Source organism: Mixophyes fleayi, chromosome 1, assembly GCF_038048845.1.
Source record: "Mixophyes fleayi isolate aMixFle1 chromosome 1, aMixFle1.hap1, whole genome shotgun sequence".
In the NCBI taxonomy this organism is placed as follows: Eukaryota; Metazoa; Chordata; class Amphibia; order Anura; family Limnodynastidae; genus Mixophyes; species Mixophyes fleayi.
In genome coordinates this window covers 455276232-455288841 of record NC_134402.1, presented here as the reverse complement: position 1 = coordinate 455288841, position 12610 = coordinate 455276232, and the positions used below count along the sequence as shown (strand labels likewise).

The 12610-nt window shown below is 39.5% G+C and overlaps 1 protein-coding gene across 2 annotated transcripts in view; it reads right to left on the bottom strand.

The window, feature by feature from the left end:
- Positions 1-9379: 9379 nt before the first annotated feature.
- The window catches only part of PHF24 (PHD finger protein 24), a 120792-nt gene continuing 117561 nt past the window's right edge, over positions 9380-12610 (bottom strand). For both annotated transcript variants that reach the window (XM_075186989.1, XM_075186981.1), the window contains exon 8: positions 9380-10057. In XM_075186989.1, the coding sequence (XP_075043090.1) occupies positions 9961-10057 (97 nt within the window). In that variant the 3' untranslated portion in view covers positions 9380-9960. The remainder of the gene's footprint in view (positions 10058-12610) is intronic.

The following is a 12610-nucleotide window of genomic DNA, read 5'->3' as shown; positions in this document are numbered from 1 at the left end:
TTTTGTCCACATGTCACCACCTCATCATTTTTCTCCATCACCTCATCCTTCATCTTCATCGCCACATCCTTTATCAAGCTACTTAAGGTGTTAAAAACTCCCCACTGTCACCCCCGGCAACCACCAACCAATCCCAACTGTCACTTCTCCTTCAAGAAATATCTAGGTCAGTGTATAACTCTGCCCAGCAGGTGGCGCTGCAGCTTGTTTTTTTTTTTCACACACGCCACTAGGCATTTATATAGTAGATAGATATATATATATATATATATATATATATATATATATATATATATATATATATATATTCACTGTAAGGCAAATTAAATTAAGAACAGTGTATTTCCTTTCTCCTTTCTCTTTTTTACTTTACTCCTTGAAATTAATTACAAAGACAGCTGTGTTGAGTTTATAATAAAGATGTTTTATTATGAATTTAAATAGGTGAGTGTACGTGCACAATGTAATTACAATTTTATTTTATATTACAACTTATGAAACATAAATACAACATTATTTTTTGGGTATCTACACTGAGATCAATCCATCCGAACTGCAAAGGAATTTCCGGTTCATCTTAAAGCACAGCACTCTCCCTACATAGGGGAATGTAAATAATTATTTTTATTACTTCAATTTATGAAATACAAAGAGAGCGCTGTTGTCTTTATTTGGCTATTTCCCGTGAGACTAAGCCCTAGAATGATTCATCAGAACCTTGGAGGAATTTGTGGGTGATCCTGTAAACTCATTTCTCACTTTAAATAGGTGAGTGTACAATTCTGCACATTACTAAAGTATTAATCAATTTATTATGTGCAAACTACATTTACCTTTTATTTTCTGTGGTCTATTTGTGCTGGAGTCTTCAATCATCAAGTCCTTGTTTTTTTGTTTTTTAGAGTGCTTCGGAGGCGCTGAGGCCAGTAATGTTAAAAGCCGGTGTGTGTTGCAGACCATTCGGATTATACTCTCATGCAGGTCGGCTGTCGTCTTCCTCTCCAAGTTTTTTATTTTAATATTTATATATGCACATTTCTGATTTTAGGAGTTAGTGGACTTGAAAAACATCAAAATGTAGTATATAAAGAAAGAGTCTCAATTTCAACTAAAATACGTCACAAAATTCTGTAACATTTCATGCAAATCTAATTTAGACAGTTTACCAAAGCAAAGAGTCATTTCTTAAATTTTCCGCGTGCTCATATGCTAAGTTCACCATTTTCTACGTGGTCCATAACCACTCAACATTACTTTTCTTAATAAGGGGTTTTGCCAGGAGCTGGCGGATTTAAACCTCAGGATTTCTTAGTTGTACCCTTGGTTGACGTTTAAAATATGGGGATAATTCTGCCCCCATCAAGGAAAGAGGCTGGGACTCTAAGTAGAGATGCTCAGGCTCAGTTTTCTGAAAACTGAGCCCACGCGAATTTAGGGGATCCGAGTATGCTCGCGAGCCGGTTCGGTACTTTTGCGCTTCCTCGGATCTGAATCGAGGCAAAACGTCATTGTCGAGTTGTCGGATCTCGCTGGTTTTGGATTCCATAAGTACCTCCCTCCCCAGGAGATCCAGCGCCATTGCTCAGACAGAAACAGAAGGGGTAGCAGTGTTCTTGTCACTCTCCATTCTCCAGTGATATTGCTCAGCGCCATTGCTCACACAGAAAAAGGGGTAGCAGTGTTCTTGTCACTGTCCAGTCTCCAGTGACATTGCTCAGTGCCATTGCTCACACAGAAACAGGGGTAGCAGTGTTCTTGTCACTCTCCAGTCTCCAGTGACATTACTCAGTGCCATTGCTCACACAGAAACAGGAGGGGTAGCAGTGTTCTTGTCACTCTCCATTATCCAGTGACATTGCTCAGTGCCATTGCTCACACAGAAGCAGGGGTAGCACTGTTCTTGTCACTTGACAAAAATTGACTGGAAATGAATGTTATTGAGGTTAATAATAATGTAGGAACAAAAAAAGAGCCAAAGTATGTAATTTTAGGTGAAAAAAATAGGGATTTTAAAAAAAAAATAGGTATCCAAAACCAAAACACGCGAGGGCGGTTTTGCCAAAACCAAAACCAAAACATGAAGTTAATCCAGATCCAAAGCCAAAACACAGGATCAGTGAACATATCTAATTCTAAGACTTGGGAGGGCAGCCATGTTTTGCTTTAATTTACCTACATTTATTAGCTTTCCCTAATGCAATGAAACATTTTTGTATTTAATTTTACTGCTTTATAATATGTAGGTCTGTGACCCTTCTAATTACCCTCACTCACACTTTCCTTTCCCTTCCCATTGTTATATATAAAATCCTTAAATGGATTGCTAATAAAATATAGTATGAAATTTTCAAGGACAAGAGGAAATCCTGAAATATGAAAGCAGCTTCCCCTCTGCATCTGTGTGTGCTATGTGTTAGCCAGCCAGGATCATCTGTAGCCCCTCTCATTTCCCCTGTACGTCCCTGCTCCCTGCTGTCTCTCACACTCTCCCTCTCAAGCTGCTAATAAAATATGTTCTAATTATCGTGGTTAGCAGTTCTATGGAACAACAGTGAAAAATAAAATGATTCTGACATTTGAAGATTAATGCGCTCATACAAAAGAGAATTGTGTTATGAAATCTCAGCGTGAGAAGCGGATTCCATCGTCCTTTGTGTGTTCTTCTTCTTCCAGTTAATTAAAAATGATAAACATGCAAGAAGTCATCCACAGTACAGTGCTAACTGGCTGCATCTTCTATAGAAAATGCTATCAGAACTCATTGCATTTGATCTTAAGACAGATATAGAGTAACCTTTGACATTCACATTTACATTAAAGTATAGCATGTTATTGTAAAACTGGCAGGGGATCTCATTAATATGCAGCTAAAGACAAGAGATGATAGAATAGTTGATTAGTTGAATAACACAGTCTTTCTCCAGAGTCAATTCAATGCCTACTCATTAAACTGAGAGTTATGGCCAAGTACAGGAGATATCAGACATCTGTGCATCATCGGGGTGTAGAAATCAACAGTCAATAACATTGTTTTCAAGCTTTTTCTGAAGTTGGGAAATTTCTCTGTGCAATCACCTAAAATTTCAGATCCATTCTACATATCTCAGGAGTCGGAGGTGGATCCAGACTCTAGACTAAAGTTTGCCCATATCTCTGTAAAGACACTGATTTGCTTCAAAGGCAATATCTGAAATATCTTCCAACTATGGAGGACTTTACATTTTTGCTATCCGGAGTGATAGTGAGAGAGTAATATCTACAGTGAACTAACACAGATCCCTTAAACCACATTGTCCTAACTCCGAAAATTCTAGAAATGGTGTCCGCTACTTCCAGAAATTTGCTAAGGCCAGGCTGAAGAAACAATTATCATATGATGGTCACCCTTTAATCAGGACCTCTAAGTTTAAAATACACCAGCAATGTTGGGCACTGCTTCTCCTTATAGATTTTCTCAGTTAACATCACATTCTAGATAAGTGTTTCTTAAACCTGGTCCTTGGGACCCCTATATTTTCTATCTCCTTCCTTTAGCACAGGTGTATTCATTACTAGCTGACACATTGGGGCAGAAAAGTGTCAGATAACGGTCACAAGACGCTAAGCATTAATTTTTTTTAGTGAAATATCTGCTCACTTTTGCTCGCACTCCATAGAGACACAAGCAAAAGTGAGCGTTACTTTTTCCATATAAACAGTAAAAATGTGCAGCCGCGATATTCCGAGGAACATCCAATTGAACCTGCCCATTGTAACAGATCCACAGGTGGTACTAATTATTTTATTGGTCACCTGGAAAACCTGCACTGTTAGGGGTACTGAGGACTGGGTTTGAGACACACTGTTCTAGAGCGTGAGAAGCCAATGAACCTACCATGTATATTTTTGAAATGTAGGAAGAAACCAGAGCACCTGGAAGAAACCTAGGTGAACATGGAGATAATATATAAGCACAAAGCTACGGACTGGTTAGAATCTTTCTCCAAAATTTGGATCTTCCAGCAATCGATCTCCTTGTCTGGACTTATTTCTGCTGGCAGAGACTGATGTCTACACTATTTACAAGAACCAGGTCAAAGCTAATCAGTGGCTAAAAGGAGGTAATTCAGTGCCACAATATACTTCTTCACCTAGGGATCGTGGCCCGGACTCCAATTAGTTTGCCTCCTACGGTGGCAGTCATTTTACCGATAATCACAACCCCGACACAATGTATACCTACAAAAGAATTCTGATTGCAAGAATGCCGCTGAGAACGAAATGTACACTTACCATAACAAAGACATTGTACATGCCCAACGTGCTTTCTATATATTATGATTGGACTGAATGTCGCCAGTTGCAATTTCCGCACTTATCATGTTGACACCAACATTTCTGTATTTAAAGCAGCAATGCCAGGACCTAACGTCTTTAGGATCTAGTTTGATGGTTAGGGTTAGGATTAGGGTTATGGTTAGGGTTAAATTTACACTCACGATAAAGCCTTCTATAATGGAAAGAAGCCTACTCCTGGCATTGACACGTTAAATAGAAAAATCTCACTTCGGCATCAGAAGTGATGGAAATTGCAACTGGCTCTATTCGCTCCAATCGGAATATATAGAAATCATGTCGGTCATCTACAATGTCTTTTTTCATTTCATGCTCATCAGCATCCTTGCAATCGGAATTCTTTTGTAGTGTGTCACAGTGTATCAGGGTTCTGATTATCGTACACTCGCACCCAACCCTTCGTCGTATTGGCAGATGCTCCTCACAGTCACTATCCATCCTATGAATGACAGGTTCATATGTTTCTGAGACCCCATTGTTATTTATTTATTTATTTATTTATCATTACACTCTTGTTCCTCAAGCTTTAGTTCATTTACATTCTGTGGCTCTTACAGTGTGACTTCCTTGCGTACTGCTTACCTCTGTTTTATTTACATTATAAGACTGTTATCATGCACCTCCTATCCTGCCGCAAGGGGAAGTCTCTCCTAGTATTCTTGGATGTGTAAGTGTTAACCTCCGCCTTCTCCTTGGAAAGCTTCAGCTCACTCTTTTTCAATGATATTTAAGGTCCTTTCTTATTTACGTCTTGCTCCTACAACTGTGAGATTTATGTCTTTAAATGTTCTCAGCCTCAACCTTCCTGAGAAAGATTCTCCATTCACATAAGGCAGCAATAACCTTGATGCAGGTATCTCATTTATTAATATGACGAGGCTCCAGTGCCGATTACCCCACCTCCTTGTATAGCAACTATAATGCTCCTAAACCCTGGGGAGATTTTATTATTATGAAGAGTTCTGTACCTTTCCACCTCAATCAGGTAGATGAACATCCATTAAGTGGTTCTGGGCTTAATTAGCATCGTTGGACTTAAGCTTCTCTACATCAGTTTAAAGCATGAGCTCCATTAAATGAAACATTTAGCTTTATCCATTTGAAGGTTTTACCCTGGGCATGTTTAGACAAAAAACAGTTCATTCAATTTCTGGGCCCCAGGGCAACATTTTATACGAGCCTTCATGCACATAAAGCAGACAACTTTTTCACTTCCTCCGACCTACTGAAGCTCCCTCTACAGATCAGTCCAAGGTTTCTGTTATAGTAACCAATGTGAAGCAGCAGAAAACCAAGCAAAGGCTTCTTTTTGGTTACTGTGACATGGCTTGATCACTAGAGGGAACATTAGTAAGCCAACAGATATGAAAAATTGTCTGGATCAACACTGATGTTGCATCGGCCTTTGAAATAGGATGGCATCTCCCACAGCTGCAGGCTCTGTAGAGTTATACACCCTACAACCATGATTGGTCCCCTCTCCTGGTTCCTTCACATATTACAGTTGAGCTCACTTTGCTAGTATGGAAACAACTGTTACAAGAGGTTAAACTATCATCTATCTGTTCCTTCTTACTCCCCTATTCCACAATTAGGTATTTTCCCCAGAGATTACATTTCAGTGACTTTAGATGATGTTTGAAGATGGTCAGTTGTATGTGACTTTGAGGGAAAGAATTGTGACCTCTCTTTAACTTCAGGAGAAGCTGATGTCCTAGAGCAAGGTGTCAATGTCTACAATTGAAAGAATTTCTAAAGAATTAACAGGGCAGGGACCTCCAGAACATTAAGTAATTGTTGAGGGTGGGGGGCATACTGGAGTGTGGGGGCCAGGGGCAGGCTGGGCATGGAGGCAGGAGGGCATCTGCCACCTGGGCCGGTGCCATAGTGGCCTGCCTTGGGCTGGGCCACCTGTATTCTTTTCAATTTAAAATGTTCCTAATAGGCTGCTGAGGCAAGTCTTGCCCACTGGGCTAAAATTTGCCAGCCCTCCCCTGGTGGGGGCTCCTTAATTATTATTTTTTTGTGCCCTGTGATAGCTACCTTGTTACTTTTACTTCCACATGGAGCCAGGCTAGAGTTCAAAGATTCTGCATATAAACCCATGACACATTTGATTTTATATTTGCTAATTATATTTGGTCTCCTTTGGTACATCTGCTGGTGGAGCTACGTATAGCTACCTGGATGGTCATGCTTTGGGGTCTTTCTTACCTTCACATCTCTTGCTTTACCTTGTGTTCTTACATGGTAATTCCTGAATTTCTTTTCTTTTTTTATTGTTTCTGTGTTTGTAGTTAAAATAAAATGCAGTGGATCATTTGTTGAATGCTAATGCGCTTAACAGAATTATTTTGCATGTGACCGAGTATTGTTAGATAACGCACCTTTCAGCCTTGCGCTCTATCTGAAGAGTCAGATCTGGTAGCAGTTGCTGCTGGCTCCTTGCACATTGTAATGTTCATTATATAGAAGTGCTTGCACGTCACCACTTCCACTGGGAGTAACCGGCGCAGGTAGAGGAATCCGGCCCGGCATGCATAAGAATTTAGTAGCTGGGTAGGTATGTAATTGTTCATACAAGATACTGTCTGTGCTATTACATCAGAAAGGGTGACCTGGAATTGTCAGGCCCCCCGACCACCGGGACCCATAGTTGCTGCACTCCCTGCAGTTTCTGTAGTTTCACCACTACTTCCTCACTTGGAAGACATCTCCACCAGAGGCTACAACAAAGAGGAGGGATATCCCTATGGCTGAAGATTTTGTGGAACGCTACAATCACATTGGTTAGATTCCATAAGGTGAATGGACCATGCATACAATTCCTATGATAGAGCCATGTTGGAGTTATGTGTGCACTTGTACTGTGATACATAATTGTTTTTCGTGTCAGTGTAGCAATGTCCTGGAACTTGACAAAAGAAAAAATATATAAATGCTTGGGTTGAATGCTCTTTTAATTTGTCTTTACACCAGTGCTGTACTTTATCTGTTGTATTTTTCTCACACATAAATTCTATATTTTTTATTATTCAATATTTAGTAAAGTCAGTGACATACGAACAGACTGATCATATGCAATTGGCGGGTTCAAAATGCGTGGGATTAGTAGGAAACACTTCACTTGTAAAATTGATGTCATAAAAATCTATACATGTTCCAGCCCATTAACTCAAAACAAAATCTTCAGCAAAACGCGTTCTGTGCTTCACATAAGTCTGAATTGCATTGTAAACTAAAGAGTAAAGGTTATACAGAAAGCCGAGTGTTGACTCAATGTAACATCCTGGTCACATTGTGACCTCTACACTTATAATACATAAAAATGTTGAAGAGAAGTATGCTTCGTATGCTGTCTCCTCTCTCACACTCTCCCTGTTGGTCCTCTAGGACCAACTGGTGCAGGGGGATGTGATTAGTGACATCAGCATCCTGCTGCTGTATGACCCTATGACCCTAACTGCATTCTATAACTGTTACAACTGCTGCAGACATTAACCTATATGTACCTGCATCTCTGCTGTTGTTCCAGTTTTCAAATAAGCCGACAATTTGGTTAAGTTTAACGCTGTGTGGACTATCATCCCTATCCAACATTGCGGACACCTTACAGACGCCAAGAGGTTCTGCCAATAGAAAGTATATCAGAATTACCAGTCGATAACAGAGAAGAAATTGGGTAAAGCAGAGCCTGTTGGCCTATAGGTAAAAAAAACAAAAACAAGATTAAATTGCCCCAACATGTAGGACTGTTATTAAATAAATAAAGGTATGTTATTTACGGGTTGTATTTCCAATTTAAACAGATAATTATATTTTACACCTTTGAGCCTCAGTGAGTTCAGAAAATACTAAGGAAGTTTAAGTAATTTACTGTTTATGAGAAGGATAATGGAAGTTAATAAGGAAATTTATGACCGTAAAGAAGGCATGAAATGACTCAGAGACCTCTCACAGGATAAACCTAGATTACCACCTATACCATAACCTGTTCTGCCCCAGAGCCCCAAGTGTTGCTTGATGCACCTATTTCCCCAGGTCTACATGGTTCATCTCCCAGCTGTGACCAATCACTGAGCTGTCTGATGTTGCAGAGGGGGATGTAGTGGGAGTACCAAACAGAAGCTGGACAAGTACCTCTCTGATGATTTCTATTATCCAGGACATTTTTGTTATTTTTAATACTAACATTTTATGTATAAAAGCCTTATATAATATGCCACAGAAATATATTTGGTTATAGTATTTTTGGGAAAACAAATTTTTTGCCACTAAAATGATGGTCATTAAAATCATTATACTGGTTACTAGAAGTTAGTGGATTCATTTCTAATATTCAAATAAGACTTCTGTCTGAAAATGCTCGTTAAAGGCTCAGAAATTCACTTTTGCTGAAACTTGGCATATGCATAACTGACCTTTTTTAGAAACATCTGTAACCATAGCAGCTGTGGACTACACTGATTTGTTCCCGTGGTTACAGATGGAGGACAACAGTGAGTTTCAACTGTCAATTTTATGCAGAAGTTTCATTTCAAATGTCCGTATTATTCCAGCACAGGGTAATACCCAGACTAATTTTAAATAGGCAACTTCATTTTAGAATATGGTATAAGGTGAAGATGTTGGATGAAGTGTGGGGAAATTATGTTTTTTTTCTAGATGTGTTGTAGCAAATGGCAAGTGGTTGCTATGGAAAACTTGTGTTACATGTCTGATTGCAAAAGTGTGCCAGGATTACAATGTTATATTGTAACACAGCTTGTTACTTTCAGAACAGAGTTCGCAGAGGGTAGAAGTGGAACACTCAAAATCAGGAAAGAGATGGCTACTGTTAATTGAATTTGGAATTTTGATCCTTGTAAAGCCCATCTCAAAGAAAAACACACTTAGATATGTATCTCAGCAATGGTAAATGTGGAAGAAAACTTTACAATCAGTGAGTTCACGTCGCATGCTTTCGACCATGACTTCCAGCAACTAGTATTTTGCTATATCCTTCTGCTCAGTCACGCCCGGCTGTCAGTGACAGATAGAGGGGTACTTGTACAACCTTTTAATGAAATCTATCATATATCTGAAAAATAAAAAATGCAAAACAAACTACAATGGACGCAGCATTAAACATGTTTTTGTTTAACATTACCCAAAACATTAGCAATTCATGAACAAAGGACTCTACAAGAGAAGAACTAGACCCGAAGCCCAGGAAACAGCCTTGGTTGGCACCTTCTCGGCACTCGATTCAGTCATAGATTAGAACCACAACATTTTGGTTCCTACCTCTTTTCGAGCAAATGAATAACTAGTGAGACATGTTGCCCATGATGTCCAAGCCTTATGGTGTCATTGCAGCATGAGATTCTTCAGGAAGGAAATCCAAAATCTATGATTATTATTTAGAGCATGGCGGTGGTAAACTATTAAAAATATAAAGTCATTCGTCAAAGGGCTCATCAGGGAAGACAACTCTGGGGTCAAATTTCCGTTCTGTGTTAGCTTGGCAAGAATTTGGCACCTTCTTGTGACCAAAATTCACCCTCTTCTCTCCGTACCTCATGCAGCCAACAGTGGGCAGGTGTTATTGGCATTTGTTTTGGTGCTGACCTCTCCTCTGGTTATTTAGATCAATGGCTTCAGGTGGATGGCGGAACTGTTTGGCCGAGCAGCAAGAATATAGACTATATTCTCCCTCAAGAAGGTGTCCCAGTTCACTTGTCTGTAAGAGAGAAACAATTGTAAAAGGTCTCTGTACAAGGGCCATCAACAAAGCTGCATTAACATACATCTCCTCTCTTGTCTCAAAATATCTCCCAACTCGGCAACTCCGTTCTGCACAGGATCTGAGTCTCTCATCCACACTCATTACATCCTCCCATTCCCGGTTACAGGACTTTCTTCGGGCTAAACCCACTCTATGGAATTCTCTCCCTCGCACAATAAGACTCTTCTCTGGTCTACAAGCTTTCAAGCGTTCTCTGAAAACCCACCTCTTCAGACAAGCTTATAATATTCCTCAACCACCCTCTTAACCTCACTACATTACTATATTACCACCCGTTATACAACTACCCCTTGACCAACATTGTTGTGTGACAGGAACATTTAGCTTATGAGTCACTTTTACCTTTGCAGTCGGCCCAGCCAGACTGCAAATGTAGACTTAACCTCATGTGTCAAACTCCCATTGTCAAATAGATTGTAAGCTTGCAGGCAGGGCCCTCTCACCTCTTTGTTTGTTTTACCCAGTTTGTTTATTAGTTTACTATGTTTGTCCACAATTGTAAAGCGCTACGGAGTATGTTGGCGCTATATAAATAAATGATGATGATGAGGATGTGTTGAAGAAAGCAAATACGTTTTTATGTGGCTAGCCTGTAGAAGTCGATTTAACTTATAATGAAGGTAATATGAATGATTGAACACTAAGGTTCAGGGTAAGAAGCAATGTCTATGATAGTCATTGGTATAGTTCATACATTTGTCAAACCATCATTTAAATCTCTAAGGGTAAAAGGTACAGAACAAACCCCTCTTTAGCTCTCCAACAAGTAAAGTCTACTCCAATGTCATGTTTTCAGAGTTTAACCAGTTGAGGTCAATGATCAATGATCAAATCACCCAACAAAGCCCAATGTAGATTTGGGTTTGCAGAGGATTAGATAATCAATTGCCATAGCTTCACTGCATTATAAAGAGAGTGACAAGTACAGATTAAATAATATTCTGCCATTTATTTACAGATATATTCAGTATTTCAGCAAACATATTGGAATCTGGAAACTTGATCAGCCACACTATGGCTTCCATTACAGAATCTATGGAAAAACCTTCCACTTTTCATTAAAAAAAAATCTAATTGTGATATCCTCATTTGTACTTCGTAATTGCACAGACAGGCTGAGTAATACCTATATAGGGCCTATATAGCAACATCTTTATCTGTATAATCTGCAAAAGAAAAATACTTTGAACGTAACTCTCTATATATTTATGTTTGAAACTTGCTTTAAATGCTGACAAATTGAAGCAGTAATAGGTCAATAACGCCTTTAATCCGCGGCTCCAGTCCCTGCAGCCTAGTGGTGTTAATTGAACAGAATGGGCAAAGAGAAGTCTAACTCCTTTCAGGTCCAACCTAGATTTAGCTTCATCTCTGGGATTACAGGACTTTACTGCAAAGCTGCGTCAGAATTTTGCACAAATTTGCTTCCATGCAGAAGAATGACTTCCAAGCGTTACAACCTTCTATTTCAGCTTCTCCTCTGTCGTTCTGCAGAACGCCATTCTCCACTCTATTTTTAAGTTCACATTTCACAGAATTTATAGTCTATGAATAGAGCTGGAATGACGACGATCAATTCATTTTGCTGTGGGCTGTAGTTGAGTTAGGAGTGGGAATACTTAAGGCAAAATTCTGTTGCCAAGACATGAAATTTCACCAGCATATGAGGGAAAAGGTGAATATTTCATGGTGCACTTTTGAAAATTCTACTCATCTTGATGCACAGTTAAGAATGACCCCATTGCACGCACCATTTGTATTGCTAAACGACCTGTAAATAACTCTGCTGAACAGCATTGTTAATTATTAGAATATACCTCCTTAGTTTGTAATAAAAAAGATCATTCTTAGCCCCTGGACTAGGGAGACAAATATGCAGCTCAAATGATCCTCAGCTGTTGAAGGACTGGAAAGTAGGGACGCAGCTGTAGAGAGGTGTCAGTGAGAGCCCCAGATGAGAGGCCTTCAGCTGTTCTCTAGGTGGAGTTCTCCTTTAATTAGTGGACTTCACTTGCCAGGCATTTAAAGAGTTGTTTCTAGAGATGCTCAGGCTCAGTTCCGTGAGAACCGAACACACCCTAACTTAGGGGATCCGAGTGGGACATTCGGCTGTGGGACATTACAGCATGATCTGGGGCCCCAGAGCCAGTTATACTAACAGTCTGACCCCTAAATAAATTTGCGTACCGCCAAAATTTATAAGCATGTGCTACAAGCTTTATAGCCATTCGTATCATATTCCCTCCTCTTTCAACTTTGCCGGTAAAGACTTTCTCCTCTTATACTGACAATTATCATCTCGCTGTTTTATGGTTTCCTCGCTGCAAGTCTGCCAATGTTCTCCGATTAAACTCAAAGTTCTGTCAGGCAGACTTATTAGCTGTAAAATTTAGAAGTAGAGAGGTCTTTAAACATTTCAACACAGAATCAGAAATTAAGGCTCAGTCATACGCTGTAACTACACACTGCAATTACCGTCAAGGAAGA